The sequence below is a fragment of the Mustela nigripes genome, chromosome 1 (assembly GCF_022355385.1).
Source record: "Mustela nigripes isolate SB6536 chromosome 1, MUSNIG.SB6536, whole genome shotgun sequence".
NCBI classification, from domain to species: Eukaryota; Metazoa; Chordata; class Mammalia; order Carnivora; family Mustelidae; genus Mustela; species Mustela nigripes.
In genome coordinates, this window is record NC_081557.1 from 60,707,136 (window position 1) to 60,729,156 (window position 22,021).

The 22,021-nt window shown below is 44.4% G+C and overlaps 2 protein-coding genes across 4 annotated transcripts in view; one reads left to right on the forward strand and one right to left on the reverse strand.

The window, feature by feature from the left end:
• SYTL2 (synaptotagmin like 2) overlaps nucleotides 1–22,021 on the reverse strand; it is a 120,121-nt gene that overhangs the window by 60,203 nt on the left and 37,897 nt on the right. For all 3 annotated transcript variants that reach the window (XM_059412196.1, XM_059412192.1, XM_059412184.1), the window contains exon 2: nucleotides 9,438–9,961. In XM_059412196.1, coding sequence (XP_059268179.1) covers nucleotides 9,438–9,550 — 113 coding nt within the window. In that variant the 5' untranslated portion in view covers nucleotides 9,551–9,961. The remainder of the gene's footprint in view (nucleotides 1–9,437; nucleotides 9,962–22,021) is intronic.
• On the forward strand, nucleotides 6,324–7,535 carry LOC132012031 (heterogeneous nuclear ribonucleoprotein D-like). Its single transcript, XM_059391504.1, is given in 1 exon segment — nucleotides 6,324–7,535. A coding segment is annotated over 1 exon segment (897 nt). The 5' UTR covers nucleotides 6,324–6,338; the 3' UTR covers nucleotides 7,236–7,535.

Genomic DNA, 22,021 nt, shown 5'->3' on the forward strand with positions numbered 1-22,021 from the left:
TTGGACACACATTGTCATCTCCAAACCCTGACAAAGAGAGTCATCACTTCATGATTTGGAATCACCAGAGAGGTCCTGGTTATTACTAAACATTTCTAATGGTTTCTAATTGCCTATGGCTTTCCATGGGGCAAACAATCCCCTATGGGCTGCTGATGGAGCTTTTGCCTTCTCCAACCAAAGGACCAAGTTTGAGTTCAGTTCCAGAAGAGAGAAGTCCTTCCCATGTTCCCTGATTAGAAAATGAGCCCCAGCAGCGCAGCCTGTACTCCATATATCTTTGCTTGTCATCTCTGGAAAATAGTGGGATTTTATTTAGTACTTGTGGAGTGAATGCATTTCATATGAGGCCCCTGACCGCCTGGCTTCAGGCTGTCTTTTCAGGTTCATTTTCCAGCACTTACCCTCAGACTCTACTTGCCAGTACTCTAGACTTCTTACTATTTTCCAAATTGCTCTTTCTGACCTCCCTAAACATTAGAAACAGAATGGCCTGGCAGAAAGACTATGAGCTTTAGACTCTTTCAAACAGGTCCTTCCTATATGCTACCTGGGCAGGTTAGTGCACCTCTCGAAGCTTCAGTTCTTTGTAAAGACAGGGGGAAATATGACCTACTTGACAGGACTTCTGAGGTGATTAAATAGGTGTTTACCTAAAAGCCCCTAGCAGTGTCTCCATCTTGGTAGGAGGCCACTATATCCTGAAGTCTCTCAGGATCTCTGTCCTCACTTCACTGGACAGCACATTGCTTCAGACCCAGCTCATATGCCACCGCCAGGGGGAAGCCTTCCCTGCCAAGGCAGAGGGCAACGGCTTGCCCTTCCCCATGTACTCCCAGCACTGACCACACCAATATTCCAATGATCTATTTGCACATCTGTCTCACCCACTAATCTGTCAACTCTGCAAATTCCCTGAAGGTGAGGACTACGTCTTAATCACCTTTGTCGGGCCAGCACCCAGCTCCGAGCCTGGCGCAGAGCTGATACCCAACAATTGTTTGGGTAAATTAAAGAACACATAAATGCTCCATGGCCACCCCAGTCTGAGTCAGGCAAGAGATAAGAGTGATCCTGCCACTGCTGGGGTTAAGTGAACCATACCCGTCACAATGGCAGTGACTTCTCCGGACAAGGCAGGGCACCTCACTCTCGGAAGAATAGGCACAAACATGAAATCGAGCATCAGCCATCCTCTTGTTGAAAGAAATCACAAACCTTCCTAACCTAACAGCTCTCAATTCCTCTTCAGGAGGCTGTTTATTTACTTATTTTTGGTGTTTGGCTGAGAGGCATTTTGTAGGTGCCCCTGTGCTACTTTGGACCTGCTCCTCCCCAAACAATTGTCTGGAAGCCCTGACCATGCTAAGCTCTCAGTGCACTGTGAGCACACGCTGGCTGAGACAGGTCCGCAGAAACACGCAGTCCCTTGGAAGGCTGGGAGCCATTAGGAATTCGGAGGGGGTTTCTAGCTTATCACTGAAGTGGCAAAAGAATAAGAAACTACTCCAATTCACTAAGTGCCATTTATGTCTTTCCTCACATGATAATCCCTGCTAGGTTTAATCAATCAATTGCTTTTTTTATCTTAGTCATTTGGAATATTTCATAGATGAATATGTATGTGTGACATGAAAACTCAGGTTTTATAAAGATATAGGATCATAAAAAAAAAAAAAATCCCACCATCTAGATGGTGCTCTTACAATCTTCTCCATCAGCCCGGGTTGATGTCTCATTTTTCATCAACTCTAATTGTACCAATAAAAAATGGCATTTGATTCTCTAATTCTTATACCACTTAGTTGAAGTGAGAAAAAGGTGTTTCTTAAGATCCCAGTTTTCATCCCTTACCATCCTATGCAAGTAGGCACACGGAGCATAGGAGAGAGCTGAGGCTGGAGAAGAGACCACTTAACACCCACAGGCTGGTGGGCTTAAGTGAAGCTAGAGGAAGAGCCCTCGGCTCAGACAGGACAGGGTCCTGCTGGCCCTGCAGGCAGGACACGCCTCCATTCTTTTTGGCTAATACACACAAAGCATGTTTTGTACTAGCCCTGTGCAAGTCACCTAACATGCATCATCTCATTTAATACCCACAATCTCACCATCACATACGAAGAATTTAGTCAATTGTAAAAGACAGCCATCTTGTCTCCTCCTTATGCTAAAGGCCATATCTGTTCATTTGTTCATTAGTTCATTAATCCCCTTTATAGTTCATAGCTCACAGTTCATTAATCCCCACTAATACCAGCCATATTCTCAGAATTGTGCATAAAAAATTCAACATTTCAGGGGAGCCTGGGTGGCTCAGTGGGTTAAGGCCTCTGCCTTCAGCTTGGGTCATGATCCCAGGGTCCTGGGATCAAGCCCCACATCGGGCTTTCTGCTTGGCGGGGAGCCTGCTTCCTCCTCTCTCTCTGCCTACCTCCCTGCCTACTCATAACCTCTGTCAAATAAATAAATAAAATCTTTTTTAAAAAATTCAACATTTTAGACAGCCCAATGCCTGTCTCAATTCCTGTGTTGCAGAGAGAGAGTGTGAACACTTCCAGAGGAAAGCCAGAAAAGCAGGGACACCCTCCAGGCTGGCCTCAACAGTTTTCCCTCAGCCTATCCTCTTTTCCCCCCTTTTTATTTACACAACACACCCCAGCTTTCAGCTACTCATCATGATTTGGCAAAGGCCTATCTGGTTGATGTCATCTCGTCAACTAGATAAGAACCAGCAGGCTGTCCAGAGAGGCTAACTGGCCCATTCCCCAGCCTTTTTTATTTTTATTTTTTTTTTAAACCCCTCAGTATATTCTAGACTAGATGGTTACACTGTGTGAATTGAAAGTAGTCTGGGGCCAAAGAAGTTAGGAGGTTTGCCCAAAGTCACACAGAGCCAGGACCAAAAGCCATGCAGGCTCCTGGTCAAGGCTGTTTCTGCTACTCCATCCTGAGTGAGCCAAACATAATGTTGGTGTCTAAGATGACCATCACACTTCACTCTACAAAGGAATTAACCTTTGAAAGAGAATCTGAAAACCAACACATGTGAGAATGAAATAAATTGCATATGTTCCTCACAGTGGAAGATGGGAGGACACGTGTCCCTTGTGTTGTGGACACATCGTCAATCCTACCATCTGCTTGAGAGGCAGCACAGCAAGTGGAAAGCACAGGCATTGCAGTGTGAGGCACAAGGCTTCAATCATGCAGGGAGCTTGACCTCTTCTACCTCACTTCCTCAGTGTTAAGCAGGTTCAGCTACTACTGCTATGCAGATGAAAGGGGCAAATGCATGTGGAGCTCTGTATACAATATGGTTTCTCGACAAATGTTGGTTCCTCTACCCAGGACCCAGAGGTCCTGGGAAGCAGTTCTTCAATGCCAACTGCCTTTACTTAGGAAAAAAATAAAAATAAAAAACTAGGTCTTAGGGGAACAGCTAAGAATTATAAGATGTGGTCATAGTTGAGATGCTATCTATGGTAAGAATGCCCGTCCTGGCGATGTGGCTCTGTGTGCACGGGGGTGGGAGGCGTGGTGCTGGGATATCCTGCTGACAGTATGACGCCAAGCACAGGAAACACCACCTTTAGAGTGTCTCATTTTCAAACCATAAAAGACTAAAATTACATATGTGTATGCAGTATGGTGTTTCTTAAAAAGAAGAAGCGGTAGGAAGAGAGAAAGAATCTAACCCGATATCTGCCTCACAGCTGGTCTGTGGAATGTCTCCAGCAGTTAGGGAGTAAGCTGAATATCCATGCATGGTAAAGAGTGTGCACAGAGAGGCAGCGGGAAACACAACTGTGGGGTGGCCGTGACCTGGGACGGGTATCTTCCAGCTGCCTCTTGAGACACCACAGTGGCTGTTCCCTTGGGTTGAGTCCACGTTCTACCACAAACAGGTAGAATGATTTGGGAACCGAACAGTTTACTTCCCCTGGGTGACACTCCTCTTTCTCATTCATGAAATCAGACCGGAGGTAACACAGAGATGAAGTCATCTGCACAATGTCTCAGATGAGCATGGTTGTGAACAACTGGAAGCCCTGGATATGTCAGGAAAGGCAAACAGATTTCAGCGTGAACGTGAAATCTCACCTAGAGCCGGGCCGAAAAGCACTGGGAGGCAGCACCTGGTCTTAGTGGGCAATAGTGCTTCACTGCATTAGTGAGATCCTTTCAGAGCTGCAGGAGAATCATACTCCACAGTCCATAAAAAATTAGCATTCGAAAGATCAGACTGATTTATAGTGGCAGGTTTGCCTTTCTAATGATGTTTTGCTTAGGCCAATATCAGAATTATGATTTGTGTTTCTAAAACCACACACCAGCTAGGGAGAAGTATTGGGAAACTGTAAAATCGTGTTAAGGAAACAAAGCTGAGATTTTAAATGTGCAAAGTGGATTATCAACTTATTGATAATAAATAATTTGTTGATAATATTTATATACTATATATAAATATATAATAAATAGTTTATTGATAATGAATAATTTATTGATAAAGGTCAGTTTCCTTGAGGGCAGGAACCATATTTTAATTACCATAGAATTCTCTTCATATCATTGTCCAAAGAAGTTCCCTGTACTTAGTAGATGCTCGATTAAACTTCACTGCATTAAATAATGGAGAGTTTGGGGAGTAATTTCCTCCTAAGAAGTCAGATTATCAAGCATAGAATTCTGCCCTTTTTTAGAAGCAGAGGTGAAGTGGGGAATAAGGGAATGGAAATATGTTTATCACTTCTTACATGCTAAGATAAAGAATTATCTTACTTCATCCTCACTCTAATCCTTTGGGTTTGGTGTTAACAGTCATTCTCAGTCTCTGGGTTAAGGCTCAGAGAGGTTAAGTTATTTGTCCAGTGAACCACAATTGATCAGTGGTGAGTAGAGGATTCAGACTCATGTCACTTTTGACTCCAAGGCTAAGCAGGGGACTTCTTCCCTAATCTTGTGAAGAAAGAATACCAATGATTTTGACCCTAACTGAACATGATGCTTTGTGAACCCACTGAGATTCACTTCAAGCACCCTGGAGTGTCTGATTATGGCTACTAATAATACCTCCTAGACAGTGCTTCACAAATTAACAAATGATTAACAAAGACAGCTTGCAGCTTCCCAAACTGCAAAGGGCAGTAATAGCAGCATGGGGTGGAGGGAATAGCACCAGAATGAGAGCTTTGTCTTACCACGGCTCTGGCAGGGATTATTTAGCCCTGGGCTAGTCACTTTCCCTCTCTGGGCTTTACCTTCTTCCTCTGTAAAATCACTGATAGGGACCAAAAAATCTTTCCAGAGCTGTCAGGCTATAGGGAAAGCTAATCCATAGTCAAAGACAACCAGCCAGAGGCTGGCAAAGGGGCTGCAAGCAAAAGCCTACGGAACAGTATTTTCAAAGACCAGAGATCCAGTTCCACCAGCCTAGGGGCAGAAAGCCTCAGACCTATAACCACAAGTCCCTTCAGTCCTAAATCAAAGAGGGGTCAGAGCGCCATCCTCTTTATGTGAAGCAGGCCAGGCCACAGGCTACACCTCTTTGTGTCCACCCGCTATGGGCTTCACACTCACCGGCCGCCCCATTCCCCATCCACCATGCACCATCACTCCTCCCCAGGACCAGAGTCCTAAACCTATCTGTGGCTGAGTCTACATCAGGTGCTTGATGCCTTCCCCAGCGTGGTGGTAGTACACAGGGCTTGACTCACACTTGATTTTTTTTTTTTTTTTTTGCCATCCCAAGACTTCTCGCTATCAGTTTACAGAAGCATCAGCTGTGGGGCACCTAGGTGGCTCAGTTGGTTAAGTGACTGCCTTCAGCTCAGGTCATGATCCTGGAGTCCTAGGATCGAGTCCGCTCCGCTCTCATGCTCTCTCACTCTCTCTCAAATAAATAAATAAATAAATAATCCTAAAAAAAAAAAAAAAAAAAAAAAAAAAAAAAGGCAGCAGCAGCAGCTGCTGGGGCACCCTGAGAAACAGTGAACAGAAGGGGAATCTGCAAACCCACTGCTTTAACTAAGGGACTCCCTGTCACTGGGGCTGCTGACAGCTGGTACCAGAGGCTATATGCTTACACCCCTTACAAAGTTCCTGCCAGAATTTGGCATTTCTGGAGGATTTTTCTATCAGCCACGCAGATGCCTATAAAACACCTCCACTCAAACACACAACTCCAGGGAAGACTCAGTAGCCTGCAGTCCCTAGGGCTAAGTGCATTTAAAAGAGGGGAAGACACCTCTTCCGCCGCCATTTTAAATCCAGCTCCATACAACGCGACCCGGACTGCGTGCCAGCACCCCCCGGCCGACAGCTCCGCCGCCGTGGAGGACATGAACGAGTTCAGCAACATAGAGGAGTTCGCAGAGGGATCCAAGATCAACGCGAGCAAGAACCAGCAGGATGACGGTAAAATGTTTATTGGAGGCTTAAGCTGGGATACGAGCAAGAAAGATGTGACCCAGTATCTGTCCCGGTTTGGGGAAGTGGTGGACTGCACGATTAAGACGGACCCGGTGACCGGAAGATCGAGAGGATTCGGATTCGTGCTTTTCAAAGACACGGCTAGTGTCGACAAGGTGTTGGAACTGAAGGAACACAAACTGGATGGCAAATTGATAGACCCCAAAAGGGCCAAAGCTTTAAAAGGGAAAGAACCGCCCAAAAAGGTGTTTGTGGGTGGATTGAGCCCAGATACTTCGGAAGAACAAATTAAAGAATATTTTGGAGCCTTTGGAGAGATTGAAAATATTGAACTTCCCATGGATACAAAAACAAATGAAAGAAGAGGATTTTGTTTTATCACATATACAGATGAAGAGCCAGTAAAGAAATTATTAGAAAGCAGATATCATCAAATCGGTTCTGGGAAGTGTGAAATCAAAGTTGCACAACCCAAAGAGGTATACAGGCAGCAACAGCAGCAACAAAAAGGAGGAAGAGGTGCTGCAGCTGGTGGACGAGGTGGCACTAGGGGTCGTGGATGAGGTCAGGGCCAAAACTGGAACCAAGGATTTAATAACTATTATGATCAAGGATATGGAAATTACAATAGTGCCTATGGTGGTGATCAAAACTATAGTGGCTATGGCGGCTATGATTATACTGGGTATAACTATGGGAACTATGGATATGGACAGGGATATGCAGACTACAGTGGCCAACAGAGCACTTACGGCAAGGCATCTCGAGGGGGTGGCAATCACCAAAACAATTACCAGCCATACTAAAGGAGGACATTGGAGAAAACAGGAGGAAATTGCTAAAGTTAACCCATCTTGCAGGATGACATTGAAGATTGGTCTTCTGTTGATCTAAGATGATTATTTTGTAAAAGACTTTCTAGTGTACAAGACACAATTGTGTCCAACTGTATATAGCCGCCAATTAGTTTTCTTTGTTTTTACTTTGTCTTTTGCTATCTGTGTTATGACTCGATGTGGATTTGTGTTTATACAAATTTTATTTGTATGATTTCATGATAAACCTCAAGTAAATGCTTCCTTATGTGAAAAAAAAAAAAAAAAAAAGAGGGGGAAGACAAAGCTCTCTCCCTAACCCAGAGGGACACAGAGTTGCAGACCACACATGACAACTGATCACTGGAGGAATCAAAGGAATTCAGCAACCCAGTAGTTACAGTCCGCACATCCTGACGTCATAGGAAGAGGGGCCCAGGGCCATCTTTGCTCCACCACTTTCTTTCCAAGTCTCCCTGTCTTGTCTCCTGAGAGGATAAAGGAATTCCCACCATGCTTTAAGAATCAGCTAGTATTGTCTCTGTGCTGTCCTCACTCCTTATTTTTTAAAATGGGTGTAACAGTTCTGCCTCACCAACTCTCAGCATGGTTGTGAGGAAACGTAGGACATCATTCATGAAAGGGCTTTATAAACTGTATTTCAGTAAAGGATCAGTGTTACCAAAAGGTTCTGAGGGAGGATTAGGGTAAATTTTGCCCCTCATGGATAAACATACTCAAGACACCACACTTGCTAAAAATGGAGAACAGCCACCCCCCCCCCCCCAAATATCCCGGTGTATAGAGGACTACAGGCAGCTTGTAGGGAGGTGCATGACTAGTAAAGAGTCCCATTCTCAGGCTCTCCAGCACCTGTCACCATCACAGTTCAGCGTCCTACCTCATACCAAGCAGCCGCCCCGTTCTCCATGGCCAGGTGCCAGGATGGCCGGTCTGCTACTGTTTTCTCAGAAAAAAAGTGGCAGAGTTAGTGCATGAGGACCTGAAGACCAGAATGTAACTCTCAATCCTGACACCTATGGGTTGTATGAGCTTGAGCAAGTCACCTGACCTGTCTCAAAGTCAACTTCCTCACACATCAAGGAGGGATAATTATATCCCACCCTGAGCCCCTACCAACTGCACAAGTGTGTTTGAGCTCAGAAAAATGCCCTTTGCAATTCTGTTCATTGCTGTCATTTGTGAATCATTAGTTTGTTAAGCACTGTCTCTACGAGCTATTATTAGCCATAAATAGATGCTCTGAAGGGCTTAGAGTGAATTTCAGCATGTTTGATTAGGGTCAAAATATGGGAAATGGTGCCAATAGATCCATTACTCATGGCCCTGTTTCCCAGGAAATAGGAACATGGCTTATGCTTCTTTCAGATAACTCCTGGGATGGGGATTATGCAGTTAATACACCAACTCACATTCCAGAAGCCATTCAAGGTCTTTAAAGCCCGAGGTTACACAGGTAACAGATGGCAGGGCCTGGGCTCAAGCCCACTCCTTTGGCATCCTGCTCTCACTCTCCTTCTACCAACCCTGTGGGTGAGTGGAAAGTGGAGGGAATGTTGACATGGAACATGTGGGCTCCTCTCAGCAAGCACGTGTCGAAGCTGCCACTCCTTCTTGTGAGACACAGATGAAAGAGTGGCTCAGTCAGAGCCAATTTCAATTGCTGTTGAAACCAATTCAAACATTTCTCAAAGTATGCAGAAATGGGAGCTACTTCCTGATTTATTTTCTTTTAAAAATCTTAGAAATTAAAAAAATTTTTCAGGGGCACCTGGATGGCTCAGTGGGTTAAAGCCTCTGCCTTCGGCTCAGGCCATGATCTCAGGGTCCTGGGGTCGAGCCCCATATCGGGCTCTCTGCTCAGTGGGGAGCCTGCTTTCCCCCCTCTCTCTCTCTGCCTGCCTCTCTGCCTACTTGTGATCTCTGTCTGTCAAATAAATAAACAAAATCTTTAAAAAAAAAAAAGACTATTTCTGGCAGGAGTCCTAAGGGATTAATTAAGAGACACTAACAAGGAAAGAACTCCCCATCCAGGGAATAACCTAAAACCTAAAACCTGTAAGTTCAAGCTCCAAGTCAGAATTTCCACTTATGGCTGAGAAGAGAACGTGTCCCATCTTCTGACAGACTGTCCCTCCTTCCCCCATGCCAGGGGACCTACCAGCCCCTTACCTGACTCTCTCCTCTTCAACTCTCTTCAGGGCAGCATCCCGCTGCAGCACCTTCATGATGGCTTCTTGCTCCTCCTCTGTCAGGAAGCTCAAGTCAATCATTTTGAAAATCATACACAAAATGAAGAGCAATGAATCTGGCTTACAGTTCTCAAAGCAAAACGACTATGCCTGTTGCTCAATGATTAGAAGATGCAAAAAAAAATTAAATGAAGTAATGTCTTGTTCAGTTCTGCAGCAAAAGTCTTATGTTGGCTCCGCCAAATTTTAGGTGCCTGATTGCAAAGTCCTCCACACCCTTTCCAGTGAGGAAGCAGTGGTCTGTGGGACGACGTGGAGAGGAGGCTCTCAGAAGGACGTTGCATTCCTTACCAGCCAGGTCACTTGTTCCCACAGTGGCATTCCTACTCACACTCCCACTCTGGACCAGTCTTAGACTCAGTTTATTATCAGACTCAGTTCATTCTTCTTGCATCCGGGTCATCAACTCGAGGAGAGCAGTAACATCTGAGCATCACGTGATACCTGGGGAATCAGGAGACAGTGAATGTGAGACAGTGCGAGGCAGTTCTGTAAGCATTGCTCATTTTTACAAGATTTAAAACGTGCCTGGGGAAAGAAGATGACCAGTGAGATGGTCTCTGAGATCAAGGAAACCAGTTTGGTCAGCTTCTTGAGAAAACAGGTCATGAAACACACTTCTACTCAATTCTAGAATGCCAAGATGGAGAGCGCACAAAATGCCTATTGATGTTTGACAACTCACTGGGGAAAGCAATGGCTGCAAAAAAGAGCTAGTTCTCGCTCTCCAAAATCATGAGATATTAGGCTAAAAAGTCACACTCAAGGTCAGTATGACCAGGAAGACGTGATTCCAGCTGTCAAGTGGATCATGGGTAAGACACTAGAAATAAAAATTCACAAGCACTCACATCTCCGTGAGTAGGAATGTTGCACGGGAACATATCTGGGCTCTGTAATGACAGGTCATGAGCTGGTATCACCTAAAGGTAATGTGCACAAAGGGCGGACTGTTATTCTTCACCTGGTCCCACCTCTCACCCTTGCTGGATCTAGAGCAACTCCCCAAGATTGCTCCCTTCATTTCTGAGGACGAAAAACACTTACTGGTACGGGTAAACAAACTGGGGGAAAGAGAGGCAACCTCCCCCAACCAAAGTGAGAATTTTAAGTAGGACTTTGGGCAAGAATCCTATTTCCTTTGAGGCCACTCAAACCTATATGCAATGAGAAGGTGACATGCAGAATTTCACAGCTATTTGGGGCTTCAGAGGTCCCCTACTCCAGGATGGGGGCGCTTTAACAAACACAGTGCTTCACAGACAGCAGACACTAAGAATCAAGTATTCAGTAAGTTTTAGGCAGTCTCATTTAAGAATAAAACAGTACGTGTACCACTGAGTCCTTTTTATGAAGGACTTTGGCAAAATAGAACCCCTGGGAAATATCCCCTCGGTCACATTAGCAAGTGACCCCCCCCACTCTGAGGCTCAGTTTTCTCATTCCCACTTGCCTGCCAGTAGGATGTCCCTCACAGATTGTAAAGATGAGGTGAAATAATGAAAATCAAACAGCACATATCTTGCATCCTCTACCAAAAATAACAACTAAAAATATATTCTAGCTTCCTTTCTGAGTTCACACTTTTGATCTATCCCCCCAAATAAGAGTGTACTTGGTCATGGCATTCCCTTTTCTCTTTTGTGTTATATTTCTCTTCAATCACCCCCATGAAGTATAGACTTCAAAAACAGGTACTCTGATGACCTTTGTTTTGTATTCCTGAGGCTCTCTGCATGTAGCTCACACTGACTACTCAAATATTAAGAATGTACTAAAATGTACATACATTTATATAAGTCAGTGCCTGTTTGTTCATCTTGAAAAATACTCACCCTTCAAAGATGAAAGTTACCATCTCCAGGAAGCCTTCCTTAACTACCTCAGCTAGAATTAAAAGTAGATTCACTTATTCCTCCTAACTCCCTCTCTGAAATAGCCATGCAACCATGATGCCACGAGAGTAAGCAGATTATTCATCCCTACCTTCCTGTTGTTGAGCTTGATTTGTGACTTTGGTCAATGGAATGCTACAAATGTGATACAAGCATAGGTTTGTGTGGGTTGGCTTGGCTGCTTATACTCCTGCCACCGGCTCCAAGAAGAGCCTGCCCCACGTAGCTCCTGCCTTTCTAGTCTGAGTCCCAGCAAAGGAGATGTAAGGTCAGACCAGAACCTGAGCCATGCAGAGTATATAAGGCCAACCCAGTGGACCTGGAGATTATGGGAAGAAATAAATATTTGTTGTTGGAAGCCGCTGAAGTTTGGGATTGTTCTATAATACTTCTGTTGTGGGAGCCTGACCAACATAAACACTTTCTTCTCCATATACCCACCTCCACCGCTATAATTATTTATCTTCCTTCAGTCACTCCCATTTGACTGGGAGTCTCTGAATGTAAGTAAATGAATGAACCTCATCCAAGTATACAAGTTCACCAGTGGACGGCTATTCTTTCCTGCAGAATAGCTTCTTTGATGCATAGTAACTTCCTTCGACCTCAGAGGCCGGTAAGGACCTGAATTTAGGCCACTTTTGGAGAACCATGGATGATGACATACAGTTCAGTGAGAGACTGTTTTTAAAGTCAACAAGTGCAGGACAGGAAGAGATAAAAGGAGAGAAACAACTCAGGTTGTCCAGCGGTGGTAACTAGGAGCATTGCTGAAGGAGGAAATGCTGGTTTCTACACCTTCATGTACAACCACAAGCTAACCAGTGCTTCTGCATAAGAGCTTCCAAGAGTTAAAGGTTTTTCCCCAAAATCAGTGAGACAAAGGGCAATGTCTTCATTTTACAGAGGAAGGAGGGAAGGGCCGAAACCTCTGACTCCTAATTGTGAGAGAGAGCAGCAGAGCCCTTGGATGGCAGTCAAGACTCTTCAATACCAGCTGCTTTCCCAGTTCCCAATACTCTGGATGTTATCGGTCATGGAAGCTAATCACGCACTTCATTCCGCAAACATTTACTGAGAGCTTAGTATACGTCTGGCACTGTTGCAAGCACTGGAGACACAGCAATACATAGGACAGAGAAAAAGTCCTGTCTTTGTGGAGCCTACATGACCCTCAGAGGAGACATCAAGTTAAATAATAATTTTAAAATGCCTAAATAATTAAATTATATAACTTGCCAGAAGGTGATATAACAGAGCATAGAAGGGAAGGAGTGGGGGAGTTGGGAGTTTTAGAGAGAGTGGTTAGGGTTGGTCTTGTTGAGAAGATGACACGGAAACAAAAACTTTACAGAGGTGAGGAAACAAGCCACACTGTTATCGGGGGTCCAGAGGTGGAAGCAGGTCTGACGTGTTTGAAGAACATCAAAGAAGTCAAGGCTGGGACAACAGAGTGTGCCAGGAAGAGGATAGGAGAGAGCAGGTCAGAAAGAAGTAGATCATCCATATTAGGCCTTACATTAGTGCTGTACGATTTCCAGCTTTTACTCTGAGATGGGGCAGCATTAAGGAAAGACAGGAAAAAAGAGAAGGAAGTAAATATTTACTGGGTATGTCCTATATGCCTGGCACTTAACATCATTTCATGGGCTCCTCACAGAGATCTAAGGCAAGCATTTTATGATCTGTGTTTTTCAAATGAGGAGAGTAGGGCTCAGGGAAGTGTCAACCACTACCCTTGTGTGGTAGGGCTGATATTTGCCAGTAGCTTTTCTTTTTTTTTCTTTTTAAAGATTTTATTTATTTATTTGACAGAGAGAGAGAGATCACAAGTAGGCAGAGAGACAGATGGGGGGGGGGGGAGCAGGTTCCCTGCTGAGCAAAGAGCCCAACTCAGGACTCAATCCCAGGACCCTGGGATCATGACCTGAGCCGAAGGCAGAGGCTTAACCCACTGAAACACTCAGCCCCCACCTTTTTTAAGATTTTATTTATTTGAGAGAGTGAGTGAGAGAGAGAGAGAGAGAGAGAGTGAGTGCACACAAACTGGGAAGGTCAGAGGGAGAAGCAGACTCCCTGCTGAGCAGGAAGTCGGACCTAGGGCTCCATCCCAGGATCCTGACATCATGACCTGAGCCAAAGCAGATGCTTAGCTGACTGAGCCACCCAAGCGCCCCCTTCCAGGAGTTTTGTCAGTTTAATCCACCCCAGTGCTGACCTGTCCTTTGATTCTCCCATCCACAGATTCCTCAAACTGGGAAGCAGAACAAAATTCTTCTGACTATGGACCTTCATTCTCTGCTTACGCATAGAAAAACTAGTGGCCCACAGTTGGCAGTCAGCAATCAGGGCAATTTCTATGGAAAAATTGGGAGGGATAAATTTTGGCCGCGAGGATTCCCGACGTGTTCACAGAAGGAGTAGCTTCCAGGGTGAGCAAAAAGTTCTAAGCTTCAGCTTCCCTCCCACCCATTCTCATCATGCTACTGAGTGACTTTCTAAAAGTGAGATCTGACTAAGCCATATTCCCAGGTTTAAAACCTTCCACTACTTCCCATTGCCCATTGGCTAACGCTCAAGCTCTTTACCATGGCCTGTGGGACTCACATGAACTGGCACCAGCTTTCTTCCCCAAGTGCTTCGCCTGAGGCTCCCCACACACAACTCTTCAGTTCCTTTGGCCCCCCAGGCCTTTGTATATGCTATTCCTTCCTCTTGGCATACTTTTCCTGGGTTGACACCTCTTGGACCTCAGGTTAGATGTCACTTTCTGAATAGAAGTCTTTCCTAACTTCTCAAGGTCAGGTTAGGCATCACTCTGGTGTGTTCATTAGCACCTGACTTCCTGAGTCAGGATATTCATCACACTGTCTTGAATCCGTATCTACTCATGCTTATTTTCCACTCGCTTATGAGCAAGGCCTGGGCACCTGAGAGCTCTGGGACCCCAGTACCTTGCACTGTGCCTCGCATCTCCTAGGCACTCACATACTTAATACATGAACACAGATGGAAGAGGCCTGAGCTTCCACTTCTCCTTTCACATGAAGCTGGCTCTGGGGCCAGACTGAAAAACCAGGTCCAAACGATTCAAGGAGTTCCAGCTCCAGATCTTTCTTATGACTTCCCCAAGTCTCAGTTTTCTCAACTATGTGATGGATATAATTACTCCTGCTTTCCCTTTTCTTACAGAGATTATTTGAAGCTATGGTGAGAAGGTAGGACACTGTGGAGAAAAAATAAGGAGTGAGCAGCTGTGGGAACAGCAGCATGAGAGGGAAATTTACGGGCTCCAAGTGCAGATAGTGCTGAATTCAAGCTTTCCATGTGTCAGCCCTATTATGCCACATCTACGAAAGCCAATACTCTTCTCCTTGTCAAGTGTCCAAAGTTAAGCAAGAGATGAAAACCAAGGTTCCAAACAGTTGGCGCCTGCTGGTGATCACAACTAGAAGAGCTAGACATATAGGCCTAATCCCAATCATGGTGCCTGGCCAAACCCTACTTAGAGCCTGTTCCCCCACTGTGCTCTGGTGCAAGGGCAGGCCCACAGAACACCTCTTCCTTCCCCAGATGAGTGTTGTTGTTTGTACCAAAGCCTGCAGACCCCAAGCGAGGGGAGGAAACCTCAAGTAAGTAGTGACTCTCACATGATGAGGTTTTGAGAATAGAAACAAATTGTCCTGACAGTCCCATGATATCTAGAATGAAGGCTGGAAAGAAAAATCTGGGAGGCAGAAGGAGAGCAGGCATAAATATGCCAGAGTCCGGGGTGGGGTTGGGGAAAACAACGTTGGACAGAAACAGCCTTGATCAATGAAGGGACTCACTCCCAGCAGGGACAAACCATCATGCATCAAACCAAGTATTCTGTAAGCTAGATCCTAGTGGCATCAAGGGATAGATGGAATAACCCACATATTGCTCAGAGGATGCCTAGGAAGGAACAAGTGGAGTGGAACAAGTGGAGTGGAACAATCAGAGAACCTTTGCTCACCTCCTGCGCAGCGCGAAGATCTCCTAGCTGCATACCACACTGGTGTCATCAGACCCGCAATCCACTGTACCAGGGCACCCATGCCCAAAGTCCTAATTCCCCAGCGGGGCTGCTCCACTTCTCAGGCTTAGTTGGCCCTATGGTTGAACTTGCCCATAATTTTTACCCTTTGCCTTCAATTAGCCCTGGCCCCTTCAGCTCACCCTTTCTTTCTTCTTTTCTCTTTTTCTTTCTTTCTTTCTTGTTTGCTTGCTTTCTTGCTTTCTAAAAAATTTTTTTAAGATTTTAAGATTCTTTTTTAAAAATTTTATTTTATTTTATTTTATTTTCAGTGTTCCAAAATTCATTGTTTATGCACCACACCCAGTGCTCCATGCAATACATGCCCTCCATAATACTCACTAGGCTCACCCATCCCCTCATCTCCCTCCCCTCCAAAACCCTCAGTTTGTTTCTCAGAGTCCACAGTGTCTCATGGTTTGACTCCCCCTCCGATTTCCCCCAACTCATTTTTGCTCTCCCTCTCCCAATGTCCTCCACATTATTCCTTATGCTTCACAAGTAAGTGTGCTCGATCTCTTAAAATCTTTTAAGATTCTTTTTAAGATTTTATTTATTTATTTGAGACAAAGATAGCAACAGAGATAGTGAGATAGAGCACAAGCAGTGGGGAGGAGCAGAGGGAGAGGGAGAAGCATGTTACCCACTGAGCAGGGCACCTGATTTGGGGCTCGATCCCCAGACCCTTCAGCCCCACTTAAGGCAGATGCTTAACCCACTGAGCATCCCTCACTCTCCTTTTCAAAGAGCCATTTAAAAGAACAGCAGCTTTCTTGTTCTTCCTGAGTTTCCTTCGCTGAGGGGAAGATGAGCTTCCTTCCTCCCTCAGCTGTTCCTCACATGTCGTCGTCTAAGCTTTTTATGATCTTGTTCTTTTTTCTCTGAACTGAAAAATGAGCAGGTGGTGCTACGTGTTTTACCTCCAAGATCCCAACAAATCTCTCTGCCCACCCAGCAAGGCAGGGATTCTCTACCTCATGCAGATAACATTGGGCTCAAGGAGTTAAATCACTTGTTTATAGTCACTCAAGCAGAATGTGATATGATGCCAGAGCTGGAAGGTTCCAAAGACATTGTTTTTCGTCTTTCACTACCTAACCACCCCCTTATTCCCAGAAAGATCACAAAGCTAGTCAGGGACAAAGATGAGACTAGACCCCAGTTTCCTGATCCCCAGTCCAGGTCTGTTTTCACCTTGCTGTTCTATTTCCACACATGCTCTATTTTCTTCTTTGTCATCTGCTATGAGCAACATGCATTGGCCCTCAAAGCAGGGCAGGCTCCTCTAAGAACAACTTGTAAGAACAGGAAAATGACTGAGCCCTTTCAATTTGTTTTATGCACAGACACGGAAAGGGGCAAAAGCATAGGAAGGAGGGAGAAACGCACCTGTGTCAACATGCAGGTATTTATAACATGGCCCTCAGTCCCTTAGAATGGTAGAGACCCTAGGAACCAGACATTGTTACTAACAGAACCTACCTTTATGTGTTTAAACTCAATCAGAATGCCTTCTCCTATACTTACATAGAGATGTGTTTCCATGAAAAGCAAACTGTCCACAGCACTTTCTAGAAACAATGCTACATGAATATTTTTTTTGTGTGGTCAGGGCCTTCATCATGCTATTTAAAAATATGCAAATTACTCAACCCAATATGTTGCCTAAATTGGGCTTCTTAAAGGGAAAGCATAATTTATTGTCTTATGACTGATTCATGGTAACTGCTCAAAAATGTAAATTGAGGGATGCCTAGTTGGTAGAGTTGCTTAAGCATCTGCCTTTGGTTCAGGTCATGATCCCAGGGTCCTGGGTTTGAGCCCTGCATCAGGTTCCTTGCCCATCGAGGAGCCTGCTTCTCCCTCTGCCTCTGCTGTTCCCCCTGCTTGTGCTCTCTTTCTCCTTCTGACAAATAAATAAATAAAATCTTTTTTTTAAAATGTAAATTGAATGAATAAATAAAACAATTAAATGAAATGAGCCTCTGAGTAAAAGAGCAAATGATACAGATGGAATAAGAAAGAATATGTTAGCTTGTTATCCAAATCACAAATGTGTTTTGTTTTTTCTTAGAGGAACAACCGAAAGATCAAAATTGATAGACATCTTCAACATACAAAGCTTTTGCTATCATGAGGATTATTCTAAAGGTGGACGCCATTTTTTGTAGTTTGTTCTTCTCCTCCAGCTCCAGGCTGATGTGGCTGACAGCTCATGTTTCCCACAGACTAACTTGGTGATCTCAAATTAAGAATGAAAGAGACAGAGAGAAGGAATGACTCCTTATATGTGACAACTCCCCCACCCCTTAATCTCACACTCAAACCTAATGATAATGTCCCCATATTTCTGAAAACCCACTTCTGCCACTCCTAGGAAAGTTTGGACTTGTATCCACAGGAACAAAATATTTTCATCAAGCCCCAACCAAAGACAAGATAACAAGCCATGTGAGGAAGACAAGGTCACACCCAACTAACCGTCCTCCAAGTACCATGTGAAGTACTAATAAAGGAGGCCCAAACCAAGGGCTTTAGGAAGGAAATAAAGTGAGGTGAGCCTTGAAGGCTGAATTAGAGAGGAGAGTAGGAATTCTGGGCCAGTGTGCTGGGCCACAAAACCATGAAGTGACTCAAAAAGAAGGCTGGTAACCAGAGTATAGGGTATGAACAGGGAAACAGTACCTGGGGTCAGACCCCACAGAGCCTGAAATGTCAGGGAAGAGAAATTTGAACCTGAATTTTTTACATTTTCCAGTCTTGATAAGTGGGCCAGAACCACCCGCTAAATCTGTATTTTCTTTGTATAGCAGGATTCCAAAAGATGAAAACAGTGAAGAAAGAAAGGAGCTGGGGAAATGGGTAGCTGAAATTCATTTTAAACTTCATATCTGGGGGCATGTGGGTGGTTCAGTCAGTTGCATCTGCTTTCAGCTTAGGTCATAATCCTGGTGAGCCCCACGTTGGACTCCTTGCTTCTCCCTCTACCCCTCTCTCCCCTACTTGTGCTTTCTCTCGCTCTCTCTCTCTCAAATAAATAAATGAATAAAATCTTTTAAAAAATAAACTTCATATTTGGGCAGAAAACTCAAGTCTTTAAAACAGGATGGCATTCTACAAAAGGGATGATTTACCTTTGACAAGCTATCAATAGGAAGCATTAAGATATGGATTGCATGGAGCACTGGGTGTTATACGTGAACAATGAATCCTAGAACACTATATCAAGAACTAATGATGTATTGTATGGTGACTAACATAACACAATTAAAATAATAATAATAATCATAAAAAGACACAGTAGAACAAGCTTCATCTGATGTTGCACAGACCTGCGGTAAAAGCCAACATATCCATGGGTTTTTATTGATTATCCAGCTTGGGAAGCACCACGAGGCTCATCTAAGTTCAAAATGCTAGAGAAACACTCTCTCCCCTCAAAAGGGCAGCACCCTCCACAATCCAAGTTATCACTTCTGGGAAAGGGTAAATTGTATGCTCTGAAAGTTCTGATAGTATACCCAGTCCCTGCCCTCAGAGCATCGATGTTCTGGAAAGGAGGGTAGATGTTGAACAAGCTGGAGATGTCTACAATGCAGAAGAGCAGGAAGCTATAAAACTCTTAACCAGGGGGCTTAATGTAGTTTTGAGGGCTGGGGAAAGCCTCCATGAAGAAACACAACCTCTATCAACTTTAAGCTCTATAGTGACCTCTAAATTTGGGAGATCAGTCACTTTAATTAAATTCATCATCGTCTGTATCCAAATGTAAGTTGAGGAGTAGCAGATTCCCAGACTTTGCTCAAGACCTACAGAATCAAAATCAGGGGTGAGACCCAGGAATCTGCATTTTCTAGAATGTTCCCACATGCTGCCAGATGCTTGGCCAGGTCTGGGAATCACAGCTTGAAGGACTCCCGAAGGTCAGAAACCACTTATGACTGGTTAAAGAGCACAGCATCTAGTCAAAGTGAAACATGTTCATTGTATATCAGTTGTTTTCCGGGTGTGACAACAGCAAACCTGAAAATGGAAGTAATAGCTGAATATAGTCATCACAAGTTCTCTGTACAGATGAGGAAGCTGAGCAGAAGAGGTCAGACCAACAGCCTATGGTCACACAGCTACCCATTGTGAGAGCAGCGACACCCCCAAGTGGGCCTCCTCTATCCTCCAGGACAGGGGCATCTTCCACCTGAATAAGACCTTGCAAATGGACTAAGAATTGGATTGAGCCCCAGTTCAGAGTGCCCCTTCAACCGGCACACAGATAACAGCAGGCACTCCAGGTAAATTCCAGATTTAATAATTTTCTAGGTTTCAAATTCAGAGGAAGGTAGTACAGCAACAAGCTGATTTATTAACTAGGCTGGAGTTAAACCAGGATCGTAAAGTTAACTGAACTGGAGCAATCAGCAACTCAGACTTGAAGAAGGAAGACATAAAGCCTCACCTCCTGTACAATCATGTACATTCCTACTTGGGAAAGTGGGGGGTTCTCTGCAAGTGTACTAACTCAGGGATTCCCAAAACTGACTATACAGTAGCATCAACCTGAAAAACTTAAAAAAAAAAAAAAAAAGAATTAGCCATGCCCAGGTCTCTTCCTTCTCTAACTCCCCTTATGACACTGATGTAACTGGTCTGGGGTCAGTCCCCAGCCACCCAGGTGATTGTAAGGTGCAGCCAGAGATGAGATCCTCGAACTAACATGTCCTCCATCTCTCTGGCCCCCGCTCAACTCCAAGACCTTGGGGAGAGGCAAACAAGAGGTTCAGGGCACAAAATTCAAGGAGGCATGGTTGTGTGAGCTCAGCACTCCACCGCTGCAGCCTCCCGAGAGAGGTCTCCTTATCAAGTGAGGCACTGAGGGCACAAACTGCAAGAAGACACTCACTCTCAGGGCCCACACATCTAGGGTCAGTACTTTCATAATCTCATGTCCATAGGCCCACAGATGTGTGCCCTGGGCACCTCACCCCAGTCCCGGGGCCTGTTCAGATCCCTCTGGTCGGGCCATTAGTTATCTCATCAAAGATACATCAAGTTCCCACCACATACAAGGTCTTCCTCACTCCTCTCCATCCTCTACAAAGACACTTATTTTGAAACTGTGAATAATGTCTACCATATCCATTGACTACGGAAGTCAGTTTGCCCAATACCAGATGCTGCTGTGATGGAGTGGAACCCACTGGTCTGGGCATCAGAAGATGCCTGGAAGGGAACTGACCTTTGATTAGCTCCTTGGCAGCTCCCTGAGGACTCTGTCTATACTGTTGCTTGCTCTGTACTACGCGGCAGCAAGATCCACCTTATGGGGTCACAGCAAGTACGACATTGGGCTATAAGTGAAACGGTCTGAGACACAGTACATGCTCCATAAATACCTATTGACAATAACCATGTTTCACCAACTCAGCCACCTTCCCATGCTCACTTGAGGTAGAGTGTGACTACTGCTGTTTTTCTCTTTTCCTCATTAGACTGTTTCCCATCTTCTAACTTCCCACCCCATGTTAAGGAATCAAACTCCTGGTTTCCAAAGGAAACCTCCCTCTGAGGGGGCCCCAAAGGAAATAAAAAATCTAAATTTGGGATGGGGGGTTGGCGGGAGGGAAGGTAGATGGGAGGATCTCATTTTTCAATTACCAAAAATTCTTCTGAATCTTCTCATCTTAGGTCTGGACCTCAGCTTTAGAAAACCAAAAGTCAACAGTCTGACATCTTGGTCTCTGGGTCTGCATTAACATCCCTCATCTAATTCTGCTTCCTCTGGTGGCAGACAGAGGCATCCCTGTGCACCAGCACCTAGCATGGTGCCTGGCACACAACAGGTGCCCCATTTTGTGGATGAAGAAAAGAAGAAAGGTGTTAGGAAAGAAAAGCAAGACAATTAACAGCATAGAGAAAAAGCCAAGAAAGTTTACAAGAGTGGCACAACAAAACTATGACAAGTTATCTTTTATGGATCTATTTGTCAACTCTCTGAGGTTGGCAAAATCATCATCCTCCATCCCTCAAAATCCTAGAGGAGAACATAAGCAGTTACCTCTTTGACATCAGCCACAATAACTTCTTTCAAGAGATATCTCCAAAGGCAAGTGAAACAAAAGCAAAAATGAACTTTTGGGACTTCATCAAGATAAAAAGCTTCTGCACAGCAAAGGAAACAGTCAAAACACTAAGAGGCAGTCCACAAAATGGAAGATGTTTGCAAATGACATTACAGAAAATGAGCTAATATCCAAGATCTATAAAGAATTTCTCAAACTTAACACTCAAAAAAACTAAAAGCCCAAAATGGGCAAAAAGACATGAATAGACACTTCTTTAAAAAAGACATACAAATGGCTAACAGAAACATGAAAAAATGTTCTACATCACTAACCATCAAAGAAATACAAATCTAAACCACAATGAGATACCACCTTACACCAGTTAGAATGGCAAGAATTAACAAGACAGGAAACAACAAATGTTGGTGAGGATGTGGAGAAAGGGGGATCCTCTTGCACTGTTGCTGGGAAAGCAAGTTAGTACAGCCACTTT